Here is a 21,101-nt window from a genome sequence, read left to right as displayed (position 1 = left end):
AAGTATTGACTGATATTCATACACCAGCTCAACAAAACAGGTTTTTATGGGTTTAATAGGTTTAATAGGAAAATCCACACTTGTGTTTTATTCAAGGACAATACGCAGTTTCCACACATCAGATGGCAGATGCCAACTTAGCAAAATAGCTATTTGGAATGACTAAAATTCCATTATTGAGTGGTCATTTTGAAATATTTATGTCCTTCATCCCCCAGTGCACAATCGGCCCCAGCGAGCCGTTTTGTCAGCCAATCATTCACCTGATGCTAATGACCAGGTGCCATGCAGCGCTACTGTCCCCCTGATATCATGCCTAAAGACTGATGTATTGATTAGGCGAGATTGATCAAGGCGAGGGATGACACAGCAACATTACATGATTTATTCAGGCGCTAATATCTTATGTCGGGGACGACCTTTGGGACTTGCCGCCCGAGCGCACTTTTGATCATCCACTCGCCGGCCAATGAAAGCGCGAGGAAAAATGCATACTCTATTGGGTAAAGGTCTGGTGATTGACTCGAGATGTTTCACACATCTAAATGTAAATAAAAGTTGGACTTCTAAACTTTTATCTCATATTTATATTTTGATCTGATACCCAAATGTTTTCAGTGCACAACATAAAGAAAGGAATTGACCTTGCCATTCCAATACTTTTGGAGGTGTTGTAATGTAATCGGCATTATTCTGCTCTGCTGGTCTGCCAGAGCACATATGTGAATTTTAGATATTAAAAACGGAATTGACCAACAAGCCCGAATGCCAAATGAACAGAGAATGAACATTTTCCAAGCTGTCCCACTTTTGCAGACGTTAATGTAGTCTGTTATCACCTCTCCGCTGCTGCTTTATTAGTGCATTATTATTACAATATGCAATATCATTTGCATGCAGTGTGTACGGTACAAAATGACAAGGCACATCGACTGTCCCAATGTAACCGCGATGAGCAAGCTATTAATTTCACAATTTAGTTTGCATTATGCAAATGACTGCTGTTACAGTGTTGGTTGGCCCAAATGACGTTCATGTTATCATTTTAACAGATTTACTTTTTACATGAATAATTTTCTTGCTAGATGACAATGATTGTGTTCTATTTCTTATTTTATGCACTAAACAGCAGTTATGTTGTTTGGAAAGAAAACAGGGAAATGCAATCACAAACTGTTTTTCATTTTGCAAAAAAATCAGTAGCAGACTATCTTGCCCCGCAAAATAAGATTTTGCCGTTCATCAGTCAGAAAAAGCAATTTATGATGCATTATACATTTTGACTGCATGCGCAAATTATGTGTTATTTGCAAAAAATGCACCTCGCCTCACCTAAACACAGAATTAGTGGTACCAATGACGAGCAGAGATTTAGTTCTGGTGACAGAAGAGCAGCGAGGCAGGCTGACGGTAAAGAGTTTTCGACAACCACACCATGCCAAAGGCACTTCCTTCACTTGAATGAGGAGCTGTCATAGGCTGTGACCTTCATCAGTGTCCCAGGATAAGGTGTCTTCCTGTGCTGTTTCTAAATCATGCCGCAGGAGCCTCGCACATGCATTACACATCAGCAAATGCATGTTACACTTGTATGTTACGTTTACATTCGCACCGCAGGCTGCATTTCGAGTGAGAATAACAAGACGCGTCTCTTAACTGACAACCTTTCATGGTTTAACCTCTTTGCTCTGGTTATGGCTGTCTGGCTGGAACTTGACCAGCGGATAGCCCACCGTTGGAAATAGTGGTTCGCTTTAGCTACACTGCATTGCATAAGTGAGAGCTTTCAACTATTTTGGCACTCTTCGGCAGCAAAAAATGTCACAAAGACAGTATAGCATTTTTACATATTTTCAGGGTTACCTGTTTGACAGCTATTAAACACGACACAAAAAGGAGAGAAGATACTCAGTTCAGGGCTCGCGAGGAGCAGAGGGACTGATACAATTCACTCCTGCACTCTCTGAAGATTCCTCTCCTCACCCTCTCTATTTATTTGGTTTTCCACGCCCTTTCCACACCTCTTGTTACATGGGTGTTCCAACCCTAAAAATGTAAATGCAAGGCATAGTTGGAACACAGTGTTTGTCTATGTGTTGTGCATGTGAGGAGAAGATTGCTGAGTACATGTGGTACAGGTCAAGATTGCTATCATTTCTTAAGAGAAAACAGGCGACGTTCACCAGACTGGCTCAAACCATTCTGCTGCGTTAGATGTTGTGGTTCTTCAGCTATTTCAGTTATCTTTAAATAGCCGGACTATGTGAATGTGAGTGCAAAGCAAAACATTCTTCATTGCAAGCAGAAGCAGTTCCTCATTACAGCAAATGTATGATAATTTATTTACAATTATTCCTACACATATAGATGACAGAAAATGTGGGAGTTTGCAGTGTTAAAACTGCTAGCATGATTTGACTCCACTTCACTAATTCGTCCCACCAAGTGAGTCGCTGACTAAAAACCCCACACTAAGATGGACAAGCCTGATGTATAAAAAAATATATATATGAAACTGTCACAGAGAACGCATGTCCAACTTCAACAGAACAGCAGTGCTAGCAATACTAAGCTAGCATTAGCAGTGTAAACAAGTCAATGTTAGCCAAGGCTGCATAATGACTGCTGTTTTGAATTGTGGGGAAATCAGCTCCTTTTCAACATCTCATACTCTGCTGCCACCTGCCGGCCGTTTTTGTCATTTCTACCATTGTTTCACCCGTTCTCTGCAGTTGAGAGGCTGCATCAAAGCCTTCTGTATGCTCTAGCATAAAAAAACAAAGCAAAAAAACATTCAAAAAATGTATAAATATGTCTGGGACATATTTATATGTTTTTGGGAGCAAATGAGTTAATATAAATTCCGTTTTAAAACAAAGACAAAGAGTCACAGAGTATGCATATCAACCTTTAACAAAACAGGGCTAGCAATTCTAAGCTAGCATTAGCATGTCACAGTTAGTCATGGCTGCTAAGTTGTTAGCATGACTTCTTCGTAAAGGAGCATTATAATAACTCAGTCAACTTTATGTGTAAATCACTTTAAAAACAACCACAGCTGTAACAAAATGCTGTACATAAGATCAAGCCAAAATGTTACTGGAGTTTTATTTTATTTTTATTTTTTAATGTATAATCAGTTTGAATCAAAAAGAGGTGATAAACATCAAGCGGAAATGTTGCAAATTACCCCCATGGCTTCTTTTAGCTGCACTTTGCTCTTCTTCTGTTTTTTTATTTTCTGAAGGTTGACATGATTGACACCTCGTCAGTCACGGCTTCTGTTTCTCATTGGTTGTTTTTCCTCAGATGCTGTGATTTCTTATAAGTCTAATTTAGTGGCAGATTTTTTTTTCCACAGATAATTTGTACGCCTTTACGAAACCTGCTATGCCCAAATTTGGTCAAATCAGTAAAATTGATACTGTCAGTTAGTCCCAATGTGGGTATGTTATTTTTGCAAGTTACAAAATAAAATACTGTAATGTTATAAATGTCTTTCTGTCTTTGATGATTCAATGTGAACATGCCATTTTGGTGCGGATTCCTGAAAAGTGATGGTTTTGGAGATGCAAGTTTTGCGCCCGACGCCAGCGACATGAAGCAGTGTATTTGTTAAGAACGATTTCCCAGAAGGGGCTTGTGGCGCAGGCTGTTCTCCAGCTGGCGCAGGAGCAAAGTCTGACGTTCTCGGGGCTGCGGGGCAGGTGAGCTTCTGTCAGAGTCGAGGATGGGTCGGGCCCGTGATGCGAGTGGCATGTTGTTGGTGCAGCTGATGGGGAGGGGAAAGGGGTCGGCGTTACCTTCAAGGCTTCCTACCCCATCCGTACGTTCCCATCTGTCCGACACTGACTAGAATCAAAAGTACATTTTTATGTCCAGTGTTAAATGTCAATTTGCAAACACTGAGAAATGAAATATTTAGTAGTAGTTGTTTTCGATGCTGCCTTGATATTTGAATCAATTCCAAATCATGGATGAACAATTGGAAATCTGCCAATGTGACAGACAGTACGGATAACATGATATTTGATTATGTCATCAACATATGGCAATCGGTGAACCTAAAATGATGCGGAAAACAAAAGTACATCAAAACTAGCAAAAGCGTACACTTATGCTCTAAAAATGCTAAATTATAGGTGCACAGACCATTAAAAAAATATTTTAAAAAGATTGGCAAATGGCAGCCAGGAGAGCGACGCCAAGACAGAAAAAACTAAAATATTTCCTCACCTTTATACAGCGCCTTCCGAAAATGTGATAATAATGAAAAGTTGCTGAAGGAGAGTGGCAGAATGTCATTCAGAATGCACCGTTTCCATTCTTGGTTAGGGTTCTGCAAATTCTTGCTAAGAGACAGACAAAGCAATCAACTAACAGGAGTGAATACAACACCTCTCACCTTCTCACTCTTGCACTTGGCAAAATAACAATCTTTATGTAATACACCATGCAGTTAAATTCTGAAATTGTCCTCAAGACGAAAGATATCCTGTGCAACAGGAAAGGACTGGAAAACAAAATCCACTAAGCACAACTTTTTAATGACAGGGTTAATTCCCCATTTAGCCAATCTCTCGCTTATAATTAGCCTTTTCCCAACTAGCAATTCTGAAACCTCGCTAATTAACAAATCGGATTATTTTCATCTATTGTGTACACTTACACATCTGCCAGCATAAACGTGTTCTGGAGAATTGTTGCAAAATGGCTGTTTATTACTTTGCCCATGACTTCACAACTTCAACTTCTTAATTGTGACTTCATGTTAAGTGTGACAAATTTGGATGACACCGAAGAAAAAATAAATTTGTGATTTGCTATTCCATGCATTGATCAAATGCCCGGTCTGTATGAGGGTATTAATATTTGCCTCACTTTTGCTTCTCTGCAGTGACCTTCACTTTAAAACCCGATTTATGCTATTTTTCCAAGTTGATTATTGGATGCCCTTTGACAGCAGCCAACTTTTTAAAATTCAGCATTAGATCAATATTAGACGCCCCCTGACGTTTTGACTTAGCAAAGCAGAAAAACAGATGGAATTAACAGCATTAAGGAAGGCTGCATTTGTATCAAGCCGGGATTGCGTTAAACCTCGAGACCATTAGGAATAATGCTGGAACTCTCCCTCATACAAACAGCATAATATAGGACTGCTTCGTTTGCAAAATGACTTATTTAGCACACGTGGGAAGGAAAATTAAAGAATGCATGTTTTATAAAAAATTATTGTGGCCCTCATGTTTGTCATGCTTGGTCAATGACAGGCTTTTTTTTCTGCAGTTGAAAAACTGATCTCGGTAAGCATGATTGAAATGGAAAGAAATTGAAAGATGAAAGAAAAAGATGATTTTTTTTTTAAGATGAAAGAAAACGAGCGTACATACCATCCACTTCTTATATGCAGTGCCCATGCCCTAATTTAAGAGCATGTGCCCATCTATGTCCAATATGCTGTATTTGTTTTAAAAGGCAGTAACATTTTTTTACATTTATTGTTGTTAAAAATATATATTTTCAAAAATGCTGATTTTTTTTTTATGTCTATAGAATAACCGTAAAACCGTTTTTTTTTTCTCACATGATAATCGTACACCAAAATCTGAAACCGTTGCACTCCGATTAACACGTCAAGTTTTTGAGTTATAGAACCCCCTTTCCTTAAAAAAAAAAAAATGAAATATTGCACCACAACTGCACCCGCAGTCTGCGTCCAGTTACCCACCTATTCACTAAGGATATTGCTGTAATCATATACCGGCGAAAACACGCCCACAAAACTGACAGCTTGGAGCAAATTTGCACCTGATTTACCACACAAGAACATGGTTGTTATAGTAACAATTGTGAGAAAGATGACATTATCAGAAAGCGAGGTTGGACCGAGAGTAAGCGTTTATAGTGCCATTAAACTGTACAGAGCAGAGAGGACGACGACGACGTCATTCATTCATAAAGTACAAATTATTGGTGCGATCGCTTTTAAAAAAATATATTTTCAGATGTTGCCGTGGGCGTACAGTATGCATTTGGCACGTAAAAATGATCGGAAAATGCCTCCCCGCCATTGCCGATCAGCCTGGGTTACGTTATGTGTCCTGAACCAACATAGAAAATGTCCCCCTCCCTCTCTCTCTCTCTCTCAAACTCTCACTCTTTCTGCGTGATCACCCAAAGAGCGACGTGCACATGCCATGCACTGCTACCGTGGGACCGAGGGTGCGGCAGGTTGCGCTGGCATTTGTGAATTAGACGCTTCATATCAATGAGTCTCATTTGCATTGGGGTGGGCATACTTTGTGTCAAATGCATGCAAATTAACTATTTTACATACGAGCAAATAACACTGGCGCACCGGGGCGCAATCTGGTTGGCAGCGCACTTAGTGACGGAGTTCCCCATCTGCGCGTGTTTAGTGAATTAGGCGCTCCCGGATTGCTCCATTTTTACCGGTTAGCGCCATGCAAAGACGACGCAAACCTTTCGTGAATAGGCCCCTGAGTGTACTAGCTATAATGCAATCACTGTAGGGGATATGATTTGTGTCAAATTTTCTGGTGTATTCTGTAGTTTGTTGCTCACTGATAGTAAATGACATGCTGGTCACATTCACTGTGCTTATTTTCTTTTCTTTAATAATTTAGTTCTCAACATTTAATGCGGCGTCTGAGTAGCAAAAAATGTGACTTTGTTGCATCCAGCAGCTTGCTGACTTGAAGAGACACAACGCTCGGGGCCATCGAAAATCATTGAACCCTGCTCTTTGCACTCGTGTGCAAAGCATGGCAATTCCTCAGTCCACTTCACAAGCTCGGGTCGGTTTCTCTTCCCTTTGGGCTGTGTGTTCTTACATATATAGAGAATGAATACACATGAAATCCTACAGGAGTTAGAAGAGCCGTAATGAAAGCTCTCATTAGGAAGCGGATCCTCTGACTTTCATCTGCTATTAGAGCATGGGTAGCAAAATTCATGCTCTCAAAAGCTGCACTAAACCACCGAAGCACACCATGTCCAATCTCGGCAAGCTGATACGTTACCTCCCAAGTCATTTCAGCACTTCCATTGAGATGAAAGCGCCAGTCAAACTCAAATGTTCTACAGTTAAAATGAAGTGGTGACTGCAAATTCTCCTTTGCACTCAGTACGTTCGAGCTAGTTGAACATCTTCACATGCGTTTGAACCGCCGCGTGTGTCCACGTTCAATGGCTTCCTTTGATCCTTCTGTCTCAACACCTGCGGTCATGCCGCCCACCCGCAGCTTGATCATTTGGTGTAAACAAAATTTGAAGCCTTGCATTTCTAATGAGTTGACCGACTGGACTGTAATTCCACTCATGTGGAGTCTTTTCAAAATGTGCTTGTTAGAAAAGGGCTGCCTGAGAACTGAATGGAGATGGAGGCTGTTTCTAAAGGGAGGTAAACACATAGCAACAATCTGGGCAAATTTGAGTGGTTTTTTTTTTTCTTCACTCTCTTGCAATCAAAATCAGAAAGCGCCTGATTATCAGGTGTGTCTGAAATATTATCCTGAGCGATTATCGTGTAGTGCTGGGTGATTTATTTTATTTTTTATTTTTTCCTCACAGATCCGCTCAGAAGCATTTTTCCACAAATCTATAATTCTGATCAGCCCACACGCGTTGGTGTAATTTAAAAGTGTTGAAAATGACTCGCTGTCTTTGATGATGCAACATTAATGGTTTCCTGAAAGTAATTTTGGGTTTTGATCCATATATATATATATATATATATATATATATATATATATATATATTAGGGGTGTAAAAAAAAATCGATTCGGCGATATATCGCGATACTACATCGCGCGATTCTCGAATCGATTCAATAATCGGCAGAATCGATTTTTTTTTTTTTTTTTTTATTTTTTTTTTTTTTTAGGATTCACACCTTGAGCATGGAAGAATGTTATATGAACGGAACATTAAGCCTTAATATTTTATTTTAATGCTGTTCAAACATGAAACAGATTACAACCTCTATAAGACTGAAATTTCAGATAAATAAATAATACATTTTCATATAAATCTTACACTCTACAAGCTTACTGATTAGTATTTTCTAAATTTGAATGAAAAAAATCGCAACAATCGACTTATAAATTCGTATCGGGATTAATCGGTATCGAATCGAATCGTGACCTGTGAATCGTGATACGAATCGAATCGTCAGGTACTAGGCAATTCACACCCCTAATATATATATATATATATATATATATTAGGGATGGGAGAGTACCGATACCAGGTACCAGCAGCAATTCTTCACCAAAACTTCACCGGTTTGGAAATACTTCAAAATTGTGAATCTTAAACTAAAAGAGCCTTTTTGTGTTTTATTTTGAGTGTGAAGACTATTGAAGAGTGACTGTGCAGTTTTTTTGGTCAAAATTAAAGGAAATATATTTGTTTAAAAATATCTTTTAGTGATTTTTTTTATTTGTCAAAATGTACTACTGGTATCGGTATCGGTGAGTACTGAGGGTCTGAGTATCGGTATCGGCCATTTTCTGCCACTAGATGGCATAATTGCATTTGTAAAAAGTTGGTGGCAGCTCAGTATGTTTTTCTTTTCATATGAAGACCTGTCTAATCTTTAACATGAAGTAACTTTAATAGTAATAGTAATAGTAATAGTAATTTTGCACATTTTTAAAATAAGCATTATTATTAAATTTACTGGGTCATTATTCTCGCATTAAAAAGGATAAGTGGCGTTAAAGGAACTTTACATTAACTCAAAATTAAAGCACTAATTTTAACACCCCTAACATATATATATATATATATATATATATATATATATATATATATATATATATATATATATATATATATATATAATGTATTACCCACTGTACAGAAGGCCCTAGCAACATTCAATGCATTTCATTATCAAATGGTAACAACTGGATATAAATGTTCCTTTTACTGAGCCGTGACCTATGGTGTTTGCTTGAGGAAAAAAAAAGAGCAAATATCAGCCTGCGCTCTGCAGTCGACACAACTGCCTTCCTTCAAACATGGGGTGCAGAGAACAACAAGAAATACAATATTTAGTGGCTTTTATGCAAATTTGATATTTCCCTTGGCTGTACATAGCCGGGCTTTCTGTTTGACCACCGATACCTGCGCGTGTTGGTGCTGAGGCAGCAGCGTCCTCTGTTGCGTTACGTCGTCATTATTTGTTTTCGCCACATTAATACCTGTCGAATGGAAGCCACACGCCGGCAGGTCGGAAAAGTTGAGCTGATTGTGTACCAAATGTATCATATTTGTGTGCCAAATACATCAGAGTGAAGGCATATCTTGCGGCTGCACCTTTCTGACTGAATTGTAATGAGTGGAAAGCGTTTTTTTTTTCCCCCCCTTCGAGCTCACCTCCATCAGAAAATGAGGCACGTGTACGCACGTTCCAAAAGTACAAAACAGTTCAGTTTTATCTTACTGCAGTCATTTCAAATTATTGCAATAGCATGGATAGATAAATGAATACATAAAACTTGATGACTTGTTCCCTGGACATGTGTTCAAGTTTGGATGACAAATGACAAATATTTTATGCATAGTTGGACTTTTATTTCTTCCCACTATTAATCTGCGATGAATTGTTTATCTACCACAGCTGTACCGCAATTAGTTGCATTTTTTTTTGTACATCTGGTCAATAAATGTAAAACTTTTCATCTTGAGAGTGCAATTGGTTATTATATTTGTTTGTGAAGATATGTAAATTTGTTCGGCGCTCAACTTTTGATGATTTGTGTGACTGTTTATATTCACAGTGACATTTTTTTTGTCCAGCACTCTCACATGAAATGTTGTTCTTGTTTTCTCAGTCTAACTAAAATATCCATCAAACAAATTAAAATACCATAATCCCATTAATTGTCAGTCCTGTGACGTTAGCTTGGATTAGGATTGCGGTATATAAAAAGGATGGGTGTTGATAATTATTGGTCATGCAAGTCATGTGTCTACTTCTGGCTTAAGCAAGAAAGCTGCACTGCGGCAATTAAACGCACACGTCCAATAGATGGAGCTTTCTGAACAAGATGATAATCAGCTGCTTCTCTTGGGAGCATATAATCCATCCATATCTTCCACTTCTCTTTTATTTCATTCCCCGATAAATGCACTAAAGTGAGCAGTTTTCAACTTTTTTTTTTTTTTTACTTTCTGTCCACATATTCATTCAGTGCTGATACTTTTGTATCAAAAGGAGAAATCGTATTCACGCATGGAATTGCTAAATGGCTTCGGCATTCAACCAAAAGTTGCACTGTAAAAAATGGTTGTGCAAAATGACAGACACAAATAACTTGAAGGTCACATTTCATTCATTCAGTCTCATTTTTTGGGGGGCCTGAACGAGAAAAGCCCCCGCGTCTGAGTAAGATCGGTTTGGACACGTGTTAGAATGCCATCCACTCCGCGAGTCCTTCAGGTTTTTATGTGCCAGATGTGGCTGTATGTTTTTATTTCATTTGATATTCAGCCATGGCATGTACTCTGAGCTTCGGTTCCCTCTGTGCGACTGTAAATAAGCCCAGCATCTTGTGGGAATAGCCACATAAAACACCGTGCCTGCTGCCAGAGGCGAAGCTGAAACATGGTCACCTCGCGCAATACAATATCCATAACGCCGTCGGATAACACAGCATGTGTATCAGATAAAGTTGGCAGGGTGGCATTTAAATAGATATCAGCAGCTTCCTATGTCTCATGATCTTGTCTCTGTCTTTTGTTGAGTACATCATAATAAATACTGAATGAAGACAAGAACATATATTTTACCCATGGAGAAAATATACGTGTGTGGTACACACAACATTCACAGACACATTTTCAGACATAAGCAAATAACAAAATATTTACTTGGTTGTTCAATTTCACACTTGATGGATATGCGGGCAGTCTGGAGCTCCAAACTATTTGTACACTGTACAACCCATTAAAACGTCAATTTTCTATAATGTATCCCCTTTAAAACATAAAAAAAAAACTACTGCTGTAACATGATGAATCTCTTCACTGGCTTCAATTTGCTGTAAGTTTAACATTTCATATGGCTTTAGTTCAATTTAAGCCATTTATTGTGACCACTCATATTTTCTCTTATTGGTCATTTTGGGGCCTATTCACTAAAGGTTTGTGTCGCCTTTGCAGGGCGCTAACCGGTAAAAATGGAGGAATCCGGGAGTGCCTAATTCACTAGACACGCGCAGATGGGGAAATCCATCACGAAGTGCGCTGCCAAACAGATTGCGCCCTGGTGCGCCGGTGTTATCTGTGCGTATGTAAATGAGGTAATTTGCATACATTTGAGACAAAATATGTCCACCCCAATGAATATGAGACTCATTGATATACAACGTCTAATTCACTAAATAGCCACACGGAGTTTGCGTGACGCAAATACCGTTTATGGAAAGCATGTATAAACCTGCCGCAACCTCGATCCCGGGATCATGACAGCAGTGCATGGCATGGTGCATGGCCCTCTCTGTCTGATCACGCAGAGAGAGAGAGAAAGAGAGAGAGAGAGAGAGAGAGAGAGAGAGAGAGAGAGAGAGAGAGAGAGAGAGAGAGAGAGAGAGAGAGAGCGCGATCATTTTTACGTGCCAGATGCATACTGTAAGCCCACGCCAACCACTGAAAAGATATTTTTAAAAAACGATCGCACCAATAATTTGTACTTTATGAATGAATGACGTCGTCGTCCTCTCTGCTCTGTACAGCTTAATGGCGCTATAGACGCTTACTCTCGGTCCAACCTCGCTTTCTGATAATGTCATCTTTCTCGCAACTGTTACTATAACAACCATGTTCTTGGCGCAAATCCATTGCCATGTGTGGTAAATAAGGTGCAAATTTGCTCCCAGCTGTCAGTTTTGTGGGCCTGTTTGCGCCGGTATATGATTAGAGCAATATCCTTAGTGAATAAGTGGGTAACTGGGCGCAGACTGCGGATGAAGTTGTGGTGCAATATTTCACGCTATTACCGGAAAGCAGCCCATTCTTAGTGAATAGATCCCTTTGTTTTTAACAGACTACAATTGCCATCTCTGAGTTTTGGCACGATAACTGCGGCGAAGGGTCACTACCAAGACTGGACGAAAGTATGTAGGCACTTGGCACAGGTTTCTTTTGCGACCATTATAGATTTGCGGTTCCCTGTTGCCTTTCAAATTCTGATCTGGAATCAGCAGGAGTGGTCCGAATGGTTTAATTCACATTTAAATGGGACTTCTCTCTTGCGGTCACACCCCCTTGTGATGTGACCCGCATGACTAATACCATCTCAAAGGGAAAAGCGTGCATTAGGGCTGTGCCTGGTGTTTGCATAATTTGGTTTGCCATCTTGGAAAAAGGGGCCATTAACAGCACAGAGCCATAAATTGTACAAAAATATTTTTCTTAAAAATCGATGGATAGTGGCAGATCGATTCTTGAAGTGCGTTCGAAAATGTGCTGAAACTTGTTGGAATGTGCTGTTTGGTTCTTCAGAGCGCCACAATCTGGGAGTACCAGAGCATCCACAGTCGAGAGACTCACGCCGGACGCCCAAGTGCGTCACTCACTGGATTCCGTTTCAAGTAATGAAGAGGAAAAAAAGAGAACATTTACAGAGGGGCAGTTACATTGAGCCGTGGAAATGAATTCCTCGACCAGCATTTTTATCAGATCACATCCAAACCCTCTACAAAGTTTCATGAAAATCATTCCTGTCTTTGCGTCCTGCTAACTAACAAACCAAATAATCTCTTCTGACAGATGTATTAGACCTTTTCCAGAGACTTTTTGTGATATATTGGGGCACTTAAAATTCAAATCAAACAATGAATGTTTGTGGCAACATTTGACAGTATCCTTTTGTTCTTGTCGTAAAGTGGAAGCGCCGCCCGAACAAGGTGACTAGGCTGTGTGTGTGTGAGGTCGGGGGTTGTCTGTGGCAATCACATGGATGACCACAGCAAGTTGCAACTTGCGCCACTGAAGGGGAAATAATCACCACGCTACCTTCTTATGAATTATTAATCACTCTGTTCTTATTTTAGCCCGACTGTGCGCTGCATTTACTTGCGTCGGTTCAAGGTGTTTATTTATTTATCTTTTTTTTTTTTCTCTTTGTTGACAGCTGTATTACGGCTGATAAGCGAGCGCGTGTGAGCTGATCAAGTAGTGAGACAAGCGTTGAGAGCAGCAGCAGCAGCGCTCTGGTCACAAGGAGCCGCGGTAGAGGAAGCAGCAGCAGCACTATCAGACACAGCGCAGGCAGCAACGGCAGCAGCAGCAGCAGCAGACTCTTCTCCGGTTCGCTCTTCTTTCTGGAGTTGTTTCTTGCTCGGAGCACAAACGGCAAGGGAGTCAAAGGAGGAGGTGATCCGGGGCTTGATAGCTGCTATTAAAAAAAAACAAAAAAACAATCGCAGACCTGGCTGCCCCCATGCCTATCGAATTTGTTTGCAAAATCAAGTTTGCAGAGGAGGATGAGAAGCAGAAAAACAAGCAGGATGGGGACAAGGAGAGTCTGATCGAGGAGAGCTGCGCACCTCCGGCCAAGGACTTGGCTGGGTTTGCAAACTCCTGCTCCCTACATGGGATTAATCACATCTTTGTCTCTGGACGACTCGGTATCCGGCAGACTCTGTGGGCTCTTGCCTTCCTCACTTCGCTGGCACTCTTTGTATACCAGGCGGCGAAATGTGCCATCTCCTACCTGGAGCACCCGCACGTCACAGCCCTGAACGAAGAGGCGACCCCGGAGATGGTTTTCCCCGCCGTGACCATTTGCAACATCAACCGCTTTCGCTTCTCCGCGCTCACCGATGCCGACATCTATCACCTGGCCAACCTGACGGGACTGCCCCCCAAAAACAGGGACGGGCACAAGCCCACCGATCTGATGTACCCTGCCCCTGACATGCAGGACATATTCAACAGGACGGGACATCAGCTGGACGAGATGCTCATGAGCTGCAACTTCAGCGGGCAGAACTGCTCGGCGGACGACTTCACTGTGGTGAGTGGGGAAAGTTTCTCAAAGTTCTCACACGTTCTCGGACCAGATTCCACCGCCGCGTGAGCTGAACTTTATGAAGGCAATTCATGGGGAAATATATCTTACATTGCTTTAATACACATGTCGAACTCTGGTTCTCCATGGCCGCTGTCCTGCATGTTTGCGATGTTTCCCTCCTCTCACATATCTGATTCAAATGATAAGGATCATAAGCTGATCATTTGAATCAGGTGTCAAACTGACGTGTGTTTTAGATGTTTCCCTCCTCCAACACACCTGATTCAAATGATCTGCTCATTAATGACTCTGGTCCTGTTTAAGTCGTTTCCCTCCTCCAACACACCTGAATCAAATGATCAGATCTTTAATGATCCTGATGCACCTGATTCAAATAATTAGGGAAACATATAATTGTGCCAGGATAGGGGCAGGATCATGTTTGAGATGTTTCCCTTCTCCAGCTCACCTGATTCAAATGATTAGGATAGATGATGGGCTGATTATTTGAATCAGGTGTGTTGGAGAAGGGAAAGACCTCAAACATGATCCTGCCACTATCCATGTTTGAGATATCTCCCCCTCCAACACACCTGATTCAAATGATCAGTTTATTATTGACCCTAATCATTGTCTATCCTCCATCCTCCAACACACCTGACTCAAATGATTAGAGATAACATATAATTGTGCAGGATAGGGGCAGGATCATATTTGAGATGTCTCCTTTCTCCAGCTCACCTGATTCAAATGATTAGGATAGATGATGGGCTGATTATTTGAATCAGCTGTGTTGGAGAAGAAAGACCTCAAACATGATCCTCCCACTACCCATGTTTGAGATATCTCCCCCTCTAACACACCTGATTCAAATGATCAGCTTATTATTTATCCCAATCATTGTCTATCCTCTATCCTCCAACACACCTGATTCAAATGATCCGATTTATTAACAAGCTGATCAAGTTGATGAGCCCCTCTCCAACACACATGATTCGATCGGATTGTTAGTGATCTGATCATTTGATTTAGGAATGAGTTGACTCATATTAAGGGAAACATCTAAAAACGTGCAGGATTGATTAATGATTTGAATCAGGTGTGTTGGAGGAGAGAAATCCTGAAAGGATCCTGCAGGATAGTGGCCAACGAGGACCGGAGTTTGACACTTGTGCTTTAATTGCACATTTTCCGAGAACCGTTTTTGAAAGTCTCATCCCGTTCATACAAAACCAGCTCACGTGGAAGGGAAAGGGAGGCATCACCTGTGTGCGTATGCGTGTGTGTCATCATCTCCAGAGTGCAAGTGGTCCCTATGATCCGTTTCTTCATACATGATTCATGACTCAAGCTCCATCAGTGAGCCACCTCTCGTCTCACTAAGTTTAACGCAGCAACAGTGTTTCCACTCCAATTGAGCGTTTCAGTCTCTGCCGCCGTCAACTATGACAAATATCTGAGGCTGCTATCAAAAGACCAAAACAAAAAGCTGCCGCATGTGGCATGCGCGTACTTTTCCCCAGCAAACCCTCCTCTGATGCGCCGTGAGAGCGCGCGGCAAATAGAATTGTCGTCAAAAATAGCCCCGTCTCGTGTTTTTCCTCTCTGTTGCGCTCCCTCTCCCTTCTGAGAGAGTAATGTGTCTTCAACGTTGTATTTCAATCGCGCTGCTGTTGAGTTTAAATATTTAAAGACAGATATACATGATTTTTGCATTAGCCAGATTGACTAAAAGGGATGAAACAATCTCCGTGCGAGTGAGTGTTTGTGTGTGGTAGAGGAAGAGAGCGAGAGAGAGGGAGAGAGCGTTTCTTGTTTTCGACAGTAGTTATTAAAGGCACTATCCTCACAGGAGATGGATTCCCTCATCTTTTCGGAATATGCAATTGCTTTAGTGTTGATAAAGCGCGTGTGTCAAGTCTTTACAGCGTGTGTTCAATATTGATACGGCGAAGGCTGTGCACTGCCTTTAATTTATTTTTCAAATGAACACACAAATAATTCATTGTTTTTCTTTCTCTTACTCATGCACATCCATTTCTTAAATGGGGATTACCTAACGTCACAGTTAATTACGTGTTTTAGGTGCACCGACAGGCTAAAGTACATTCGACCCCTCGCAAAGGGAGAAAAAGCAGTTTGTAGTGACAATATTGCTTTAAAGTTTGATCTTGTGCCATAAGCAGCATCCGTCCCACTTGTATTTCATGTGTCATGTCGTAAATGTCAGTCACATGTCAGTCAGTGAAGCGTCTATTAGCACTTTCTTGGACTCCGGGTGACTTCATCGGCTCCCGAAGCTGCTTGTTTCCTCTCTTGTCAGCCTTGTGATCGAGTGTATCTGCATTTTGGGAGGCTGTCGCTTAGATTTGTTACAGGCTGCTTGCTTGCCTCCACGCCTGACAAATCACGTACTCCCGAGTTCGGACTTGGGTACGTGGCTGAAGTGTTACGGCAAGCATGGTCAGGGAATAGTGTGAGCTGGAAGCACGGGTGTTTTTGTAGGAATTTAAAAAAATAAAAATAAAAAAATAAAAAAAAAGCTTTCATGCCATTTGTTATGAGCCGGGAAATAGAAGGAAGTCATTATTAGCAGTGATGCCCTATTAATCACATCCAAACTTGTACAAACCCAGTGCACCTCAGCCATTACTTCTACCCTCATGGGGATCCACTTCATGGATTGGCTTGTTGGAATGTGTTTTCTCCCTATTGATCATTACGGGTGCATGCGCCAGATGTTTCATTTCAGCAATAGCCACATGGATGTGCTGCTTATGAGGGACATATAGACATTATTATTTAAAAAAAATAAATCATATCAGAATCTTTACATTCCATTTTTATGTGACTTATTCATGAACAGAAATCCATTAGTCTCCGTCCATTTCAAAAGGTGCATATTAATCAACAGCTCACAGTCTGCAAACATTTGTCTGGCTGCTCTAATTTATGGAAGGGAATATATTAGCACACAAAATGGATGTATTTTACCCTTTCTCCTCATTGTGATTGTTTAATACAGGTAATAACGCCTTCTTTTTAATTACAGATTACATTGTTGACTTGGTTTAATCACACAAGATAAAAGCTGATTCAACGAGCCATGAATAAATAGAATACTTTTCTTCCCAGTCTAACACAGCTTAATTGTAAATCTATTGTGCGGAGCTGTCAGAAAGATGAGCTGAAAGCCCTTTGGCGTTTTTTTTTTTTTTGTTTTGTTTTTTTTTCCTGGATAGCGCTCTTGATTGGTTTGCTCTGACTCCTAGTTGTGTTTGCTGATGCATTATTAGATTTTGCTCTCAGCAAGGACAGATCCCTTCTGCATATATTCATGGAGCTAACTAAACAGCTAAGAGGTAGTTTGCGAGGTAATCTATTAAAATCTGGATTCACGTTTATGCTGCTTTCTCTGCCACTGAAGTGAACTGACGGAACATATTGTTGCACTCAAGGCATAGTGTGTTGTTGTTGTTTTATATGACTATTGTGTGTTTTTTAGTACGCTCTCCTTTTTTTTTTCGCTCTCCATGTGAATCACCTTTCCACACACCATGTTTAGAGTCCCAAAACAAGTTTTCTTCTATTATTTTTCAAACTCTAAAGCACACATCGTGGAGTCAAGCATTTTCTAAATTGCGCAAAATTTCACCAGTTTGGAGCAGCGGGTTGTAGTGGAGCACTTAAGGGGCTCTAAGCACATTTTTCCTGACAAAGTAATGTCTAATGACGACTGGTGAGACTCCAAGACAATGTAATTAATTAGAGGCTTTCTAAAGTATTTAATTTTAATCAGTAGGAGTGTAAGCACTGTTTTCAAATTAAATAGATGTTGGCCAATAAATAGACACGCACTACCAGGGCTACCACCCCCCTGACTCTCTTTCATGATTGCCCTTTAAAGGGACCGTATCACGTTGCAATTCAAAGTTGTATTTAAAAAGAAAAAATCTGTACAATGATGGGTGCAATACTGTAAGCCAGGGGTGTGAAGCTAATTTTTCTGGCGGGCCACATTGCCCGGATAAGTGGTCGAGGATGGATGGATGGATGGATGGATGGATGATTGGATGGTTGGATGGATGGATGGATGGATGGTTGGATGGTTGGATGGATGGATGATGGATGGATGGATGGATGGATGGATGATTGGATGGATGGATGGATGATTGGATGGATGGATGGATGGATGGATGGAAAATTGGATGGATGGATGGATGGATGGTTGGATGGATGGATGGATGGTTGGATGGTTGGATGGATGGATGGATGGATGGATGGATGGATGGATGGATGGATGGATGGATGGATGATTGGATGGATGGATGGATGATTGGATGGATGGATGATTGGATGGATGGATGGATGGATGGATGATTGGATGGATGGATGATTGGATGGATGGATGGATGGATGGATGGATAGATGATTGGATGGATGGATGGATGGATGGATGGATGATTGGATGGATGGATGGATGGATGGATGATTGGATGGTTGGATGGATGGATGGATGGATGGTTGGATGAATGGATGGATGATTTGATGGATGGATGGATGGATGATTGGATGGATGGATGGATGATTGGATGGATGGATGGATGGATGGATGGATGATTGGATGGATGGATGGATGGATGGATGGATGGATGGATGGATGGATGGATGGATGGATGGGCCACACTGTAGTTACAGCTTAACTCAGAGGGCCATTATGTGTTGTTTTATGCTATGTGAAGCCAAAAATGTTTCATCGTCTAATCATATTATTAGATATCCATAAAAGAAAAAAAGTATAAGGATAGTAGTTTATTCAAGTTGCTGTAAAAAGGTTGAGAAAATAATCAATGAAAAATTTGGAAATTTTTTTGTCAGGAATCATGAAAGTTGATTTTGATGATTTACTTTGGCGGTTCACATAAAACGATGTGACGGGCCAGATCCGGCCCCTGGGCCTTGACTTTGACACCAGTGCTGTAATACAATTGCACCCTCCTTTAAATAACAACAAACAACTTTATTTACACACAAATAAAAAATCACGAGTCTTCTGTGTAAAATAGTGATGCTAGATTTGCGTTTTATTAAGATTGGGTATTGAGTTTTTTGGGGGGGAAATCGTGCATCTTCACGCATTGTTTGAAAGCCCACAGCTATACAACAAAACATTTAAAGAAAAATCAAAAATCTGCTTGCAAAAGGCCAAAAACTGACAAAAGCTGGATGGATGAAATGGAGATGCATGTTAACGACACAGTGTCCATAAATCATGTGATGTGCATTTAACCAATGACAGCGCAGCACAGTTTGTCCAAAGAGTTTCTCTCTACATGGCTTTGCTGTAAATGGCGAAAATTTGCAGCCTTCCTTTGCAGTTGAGAGGCTGCATCAAAGCCTTCTGGATGCTCTAGTATAAAAAATAACAAAAACGTATAAATACGTCTTTGAGACACAAAGCATTTAAAATAGAACGTATTTATACGTTTTTGGGAGCAAATGAGTTAATGAACTGAAATTACACACAAATACACTCGCAATTCTGAGTAACTTGAGGGTTATGTGGCATAAGAGCTTGCTTTTATTTATTTTTTTATAATGCATTGATCCACGCAGTAATACTCACCAACACAATATAAGAATTCACACTTTAATCTATCTGAGACAATTAAACATGTCAGTTTTGTTATTTTTTTCCAACTAACCGTCTTTAATGTTTACAATTCCCCCAAGGTTAGCAGGTGTGCAACTCCTATTTAGCCTAATTCACACTTTTATTTGCAGAGACCGTTAAAAGAATTATTCACACCAACAAGCCGGATTGATTATGGGGCATAAGAAAAACAAATGTGCACTTACTCAGATGAGCAATCATGCTCACTCATCCTTGTCGGATTCGTATTTATTTATTTTCCGTTATAAATGTGTACCTGCCCTCCAAAAAGCATTCAGATAAGCCGGGTCTTCACTCATGGCCAATTTGGTCTGTCGGGTGTGGAAAGCAACATGCTGTTATTACTGTTATTACCTCGAGAAACACGCACAGAACATGTCTGTAAGTTCAGCTACTGTGTTGTTTGTGCGTGTATATGTGTGTGTGTCTAAAGAAATGAGCCGTGTACATGAGCAGAAAAGTGTAAGAGTGACAAGCACTTCCCCCAGTGGGTCCAATGCAGCCACACCACTCCACAACACACCCACACACGCAAACACACGTGTCGGTGGGTAACGATGAGGGTGGCAGCGTGAAAGTGACTGGCTATCCGGCCTGGCTCAGTCCGCAACAGCCTGTCAATTAGGCGTCTACACTTGCAGTCGTGTGTGTGTCCCTGCAGCTTATAATACGTAACGTCATGTGAGCTGCACGTCAACCCCGGAGGCAACAATAATATACCAACCATCCCAGACATGAACCAACGTGACACGCACACACCCACGCGGTGACTACAGGTTTCTTTTCTCATATTTCCCTCATCCGTTTCCCATTACACTCAAATTGGCATCATTTGTGTGGAGAAATTCCAAACACGTTAGCGCGCCGCAATGTTTACGTAAACACCCAAACAATGCGGTCGTAGAAATTAATGAAAATGTGCCGACTGTTTCAAATAGAGGGCGTGACTGGAATGACAAAAACGTGGAACAACCACGGGCGAATAATACTGAAAATAGAGCTTTTCACACTGCACTTAGCCGAGCGTAGTGCAACATTCACCAACCCATTCCTTGTGTATGTGCTGTGTGGGCGTTTACCGCAGTAGCGCTAACAGCTAGCATGCCTGAATTGAACAACGGTGACAACGGCAAGTGATTTGGCCAGAGCTGTTCAATAAACAACATGGAGAAAGTGGAGGAAATATGAATAAATACAGAGTCCCAAGGTTTGGGACACAAGACTACGATGATCTCCACCAAGTTGTGGTTGAAACGTGATTTTAGCATTTTTAACGCTAGACGTTTCTAGTGTTAAAATAACAATATAGCATATAGCCACATATACTTCACTTGTCTCACAGCCCCTCCTCCTTCTCCTCGTTGTAAGCAAAGCGAA

The 21,101-nt window shown here is 40.8% G+C and overlaps 1 protein-coding gene across 3 annotated transcripts in view; it reads left to right on the top strand.

Moving 5' to 3' along the window:
• The window catches only part of asic4a (acid-sensing (proton-gated) ion channel family member 4a), a 180,246-nt gene that overhangs the window by 75,130 nt on the left and 84,015 nt on the right, over positions 1-21,101 (top strand). For all 3 annotated transcript variants that reach the window (XM_077537078.1, XM_077537077.1, XM_077537079.1), the window contains one exon: positions 13,169-14,053. In XM_077537078.1, coding sequence (XP_077393204.1) covers positions 13,478-14,053 — 576 coding nt within the window. In that variant the 5' untranslated portion in view covers positions 13,169-13,477. The remainder of the gene's footprint in view (positions 1-13,168; positions 14,054-21,101) is intronic.

The sequence above is a fragment of the Festucalex cinctus genome, chromosome 11 (genome assembly GCF_051991245.1).
Source record: "Festucalex cinctus isolate MCC-2025b chromosome 11, RoL_Fcin_1.0, whole genome shotgun sequence".
NCBI lineage: Eukaryota > Metazoa > Chordata > Actinopteri > Syngnathiformes > Syngnathidae > Festucalex > Festucalex cinctus.
The sequence above is the reverse complement of the archived record's forward strand: the minus strand, read 5'-3'. Positions and strand labels throughout refer to the sequence as shown.